Here is a 4,458-nt window from a genome sequence, read left to right as displayed (position 1 = left end):
AACTAAAAGGAGATGGAGTTGGGACTTAAGTCTCTCTACTCCAAGCCCTTACTAGACTTTACTGACAGCAAATAAAGTTTAAAAGGAGTTTAAAAGTGGGCAGCTACCACACTTAGCCACAGGCAGGAGCACCATGCTTGGCTTGAGTAGGGGATGGGCTGAAAAACAAAAACACATTTTTTCCCCTCGAGTTCTCCTCCTAATGACCAAATGGCTGTCCACAGCCAAATTTTAGCTTGCTTTCCTATGAGAAAGGTTTAATAAAAAGCCTCTTCCCATGAGAGCTTTGCCTACCTGAGCCCCTGTGGTCCAGCGTGACTGGTCTCAGCTTTAAATGGCAGTGACTTTTTCTGCTTTCCCCTCCACACCAGAGAGGATGGCTTGCCTGCTATCTGACTCGATTTTCTAATGCAAAGGAAAGTAACCTCGCCTTCTTCATTCACTCTATTACTCAGAGACATTCTCCATCGCTAGAGTCATGGGGGTTTTATAAGCCATGCAAACAATAATAATGCATTGCTTCAGTTACTGTCTATTGTGTATTTTGGGGTCTTCTTGATAACAGCATATTGGAGCACACTCAGCTAGTTTGCCCTTATTAAACCGTGAAGGTCACCCCTCTTCCAGGCTCTGTAATCAGCAAGCTCTCGCTTCTCTTCTACACACGTGTCTCTTCCAGAGCCTTCTGCAATTATGGCTCATTTCTCTAGGTTTCATAAGGCAGGCGTCTGAACAGAATTAAAAGCATAAGCACGTGCAAAAATAATCCACTTCCCAAGATAGTAAATGCTGAGAAGTTCTATATTAGAACACGCTGGGAGTGCTGACTGGCTGGGGCATGATTAACCTAATAGGCTTAAGCTCCACTTGCCATCCGCATCTGTCAGGACACGAGCAAAACACAGGCCCATAATCCACAAGGCTGAGCGACTTCGGAATTGTCCTGCTGCTCACTAACAGCAGAGAGTCCAAAACTTAGAACGACAACAGGGGGACAAGTACCTCTCCCCCTTCACGGTGGAGCCATGGAAGAAGACAAGCTGGTTCCAAGTTTAGGACATTGTACCATGGACTTCAAAGGATTCTAGTCTGAAAATTGCCTGGATGGACTAGTAAGATTTCCTTTTGTTCCTATTTCAAATACAAATCTCTGAAAATTGTGAAGGTTGTGGGTGGAAGATGACTACAAGCTGAAACCATGGGGTGCACCCCTTCCCACAGTGACATCGTAAACAGCGTTGCAAAGAGTGGCATTCAGTTTTTGAAAAAGCCCAAGGCAATTTTGCCAGGATGTCAGGGGGGCAGTGAAAGAGGTTCCATCCCTTTGCTGGTTAAAAACTCCTCCTGCTATGACGCTGGGGGGTACCTGCCCGAGGGATGGGGGCCAGCGGAGGAGCAGCCAGGTTCCAGGAGGAACCAAACCACGGCTGAAGGTCTCTGTCAGCTCACGGGAGACCCTGCTTCATGCCAAAGGAAAGATATGAAAGGACTGATCCCAAAACACAAAACCTCTCCATCCCAGCTGAACAAATCACAAAGCCACATGGCTAAGCGTGCTCCATTCAAGACACAGGGCTCCCGCGGCTCGCAAGGGGCAGCCTTTTCTGGGGAAGAGAGTGAGGGAAGTACTTCCAAGGAGACCACCAAATGGGAAAGGAAGCCAAAATGCCACAGGTCGGGCAAACAGTGCCATCGCTGCCAAACCACGCCCCCTGCTCATAGTTCTGAAGGCAAAGTGGACTTCCCCGAGCCCCTGGTCAAGGCCCACCAGCACGCTTATGCCTATCTGCACTCCAGCCTCTCCAAATATGAAGCCATTCTGTGCATCGTCCGCCAGGCCACCCAGACCCGGGAGCTGCTGCAGCCCATGCTCAGCTTCCTGCTGCTGTGCTCCGAGGAGATCAGCCAGCTCTTGGGGGAGATCTCCAAGGATGGAGAAGTGCTGCTCCAGGAGGTCAGGGCGGATCTGGCTTGGCCGTCGAGGAAAGGAGAGCCCTGGGAGCAGCCAGACCTCCTGCAACAGCTGCTGCAGTACACAGTCAGCAAGCTGCAGGCGCTCAACGGCACGGTGGCCTTGCTCACTGGCAGCTGCCTGGAGGGTTCCAGCAGCTACCTCCACTCCACTGCAAGCCTCTTGGACAACAAGCTAAGCATGAAGAAGAGTGTGGATGAATGCCTCCTAAGGGCTCTGGGGCAGCTAGAGAGCCTGGCGAGTGCCCCCAGCAACCCTGGGGTGCAGGGTCCACCCTTGTGTTCCGAGGACAGTGGCATTGGTGCCGACAATGAGTCTGTGCAGTCTGTGGACAAGCTGGCCAAGCAAAACAGCTGGGACTTTGCACCAGAGCCAGTAGAATGGAAGCTGGTGACTTCACCCCACGTGGAAACCGGGCTGTCGGGACATGCCTGGCAGCACAGTCCGTGCTGGATGGGCTCAGACAGGCCCCAGGACTGCCCACTCTCAAGGCCTCCTATGGCAAAGGTTCAGCCGGCAGCACAGGGAGAAGCACGGAGCCCGGGCCCCTCCAGCGCAGGCCCAGGGAGCAACACCTCCAGGCCTTTGGAGCCGGGCAAAAGTACTCTGTGCGATTCCTTCGGGATCGGGGTCCCTGCAGAAGTACATCTTCCTAAAAGCTCCAGGTCGCTGGATGCTCCATCCTTTAGTGAAGTTGAGGACAGCAGCCCGGAGGAGGAAGAAGATGAAGTTAGCAGCCTGAATCTGTGTGCATGGCAGGAAAAGGCTCCACATTCCAGGCCAAAGTCTTCACCTGCTGACCGGGAAAGCCCGTTGCAGCCCCGCCCCAGGAGGCTGAGGAGCCCCCAAGCCCAGGAAATGATTCTGAAGATGAAGGAAGCCATCAGTGAAAGGATCAAGTTTGTCCCCGTGCCCTCTGGGTACCAGGACTGGGCTGAGGAGGAAGAGGGAAGGTCAGTGGTCCCCCCAAGACCTAGCACAGTCAGTGGTAGCAGATGGGCCCCCGAGAGGCAGAGGAGGTCCCTGTCAGAGTCATGTATTCAGAACCAGGTGGGGGACTCCACCCTCCAGGAGCTGCGGAGGGTCCAGAGAGACCTCAGTCAGAGGCTGGAGGTGTTTTATGCCCTGGGTGCCAAAGGGCAGGGGCAGAGCCAGGACCAGATTCTGCAGCCCAGAGCGGCGGCTCTGTGGCCCAGCAACTGCAAGGTCGGGCCGAGCAGCACCACTAGCAAGCTCAGGGCCTCCCTCACCAAGAACTTCAGCATTTTGCCTAGTCAGCACAAGAGCATTTTGCAGAAATGCAGTCCCCACTCTGAGGGCGAACAGCCCTGGCTGGGGAAAGAGAAGCTTCCAAATGCCACCCCATCAGATGAGGACAATGAGGCTCCCAGGGCCAAGGACAGGGACTGTCCCCCCAGAACGTCAGTCAAGAAACTTATTGAAACTTTCAGCCCCACTGAGAGCGTGAGGACACTGGGTGATTCCAAGAACTCTGGGTCAAGCCCCGGCCTTAAGAGGTGGGGGGTCCCCATCATGCCACCTAGGTTTCCCATTTACAGGGGGCTTGCCCCTTTGTATCCTAAGCCCCAAATTTCTCCAGCACTAGGCAGAGAACCTTTCAAAGTGGGCACAGGCTGGAGGCCCTTAGCACCTATCTTTCCCCCTGTGCCTACAACAGAAGCACCCAAGAGTGCAGACATCAACCGTGAAGTGGAGGGGGACCCAGAGCACCTCCCTCCACCGCCTCTGGAAGTCCTCATGGACAAATCATTCACTTCTCTGGAGTTCCCAGAAAGCAGCAAGTCAGCAGAGAGCTCCCCCGAAGGGACCCCGGTACCAGGGCAGGGAGGAGCTGGCCCTGCCAGGAGAACATGGGCTTCCCCAAAGCTGAGAGCCTCCATGAGCCCCGTGGACTTACTGCCCAACAAGAGCAACACCAACCTCGCCAGGCCCCACAGCACAGGACCAGGGAGCAGCAAGAGCGGCTGCGATCCCAGAAAGCTTGCCTTGGACCCCAACCACCCGCCAGCCACCAGCCAAAACCCAGAGGGGGAGGATGGGGCCCCGAGCCAGGCACAGGCAGAGAAGGCCACAAGCCTCCACAAGCAGCCCCGGAAGGCCATGCCCTGGCACCACTCCAGCCACACATCTGGGCAAAACAGGACCTCAGATCCCAGCCCGGCCAGACCAACACGAGGGCCACGTTCTCCCGAGGCTGCAAGGCAGAGCCGAGAGAGAAGCCCCCCGACAGCCAGGAAGGCCTCTCCCACAAGGGCACACTGGGTGCCCCAAGCAGACAAGAGGCCCCCCAGCCTGCATTCCTCTCACAGACCTGCCCAGCCAAGTCCCCCCACTGTGCAGGGGTCCCCCAGCCCACCACTCAGCTCTGGAGCCCCCAGCCCACCTGTGAGCCCCAGGGTGCTAAGCCCACCCACAACCAAGAATCGAACTTCCCCACCACGCCAGCACAAGGCCTCCAGCCCCCC

The 4,458-nt window shown here is 55.6% G+C and overlaps 1 protein-coding gene across 1 annotated transcript; it reads left to right on the top strand.

Moving 5' to 3' along the window:
• Positions 1 to 1,198: 1,198 nt before the first annotated feature.
• Positions 1,199 to 4,456, top strand: LOC105816876 (uncharacterized protein C2orf71-like; the record flags this gene model as incomplete). The annotated part of the gene is made up of 1 exon (XM_012652418.1): positions 1,199 to 4,456. A coding segment is annotated over exon 1 (3,258 nt), but the record flags the coding sequence as incomplete, so codon positions are not given.
• Between the last annotated feature and the right edge of the window lie 2 nt (positions 4,457 to 4,458).

This window comes from Propithecus coquereli, unplaced genomic scaffold (assembly GCF_000956105.1).
Source record: "Propithecus coquereli isolate 6110/MARCELLA unplaced genomic scaffold, Pcoq_1.0 Scaffold39, whole genome shotgun sequence".
NCBI classification, from domain to species: domain Eukaryota; kingdom Metazoa; phylum Chordata; class Mammalia; order Primates; family Indriidae; genus Propithecus; species Propithecus coquereli.
The sequence above is the reverse complement of the archived record's forward strand: the minus strand, read 5'-3'. Positions and strand labels throughout refer to the sequence as shown.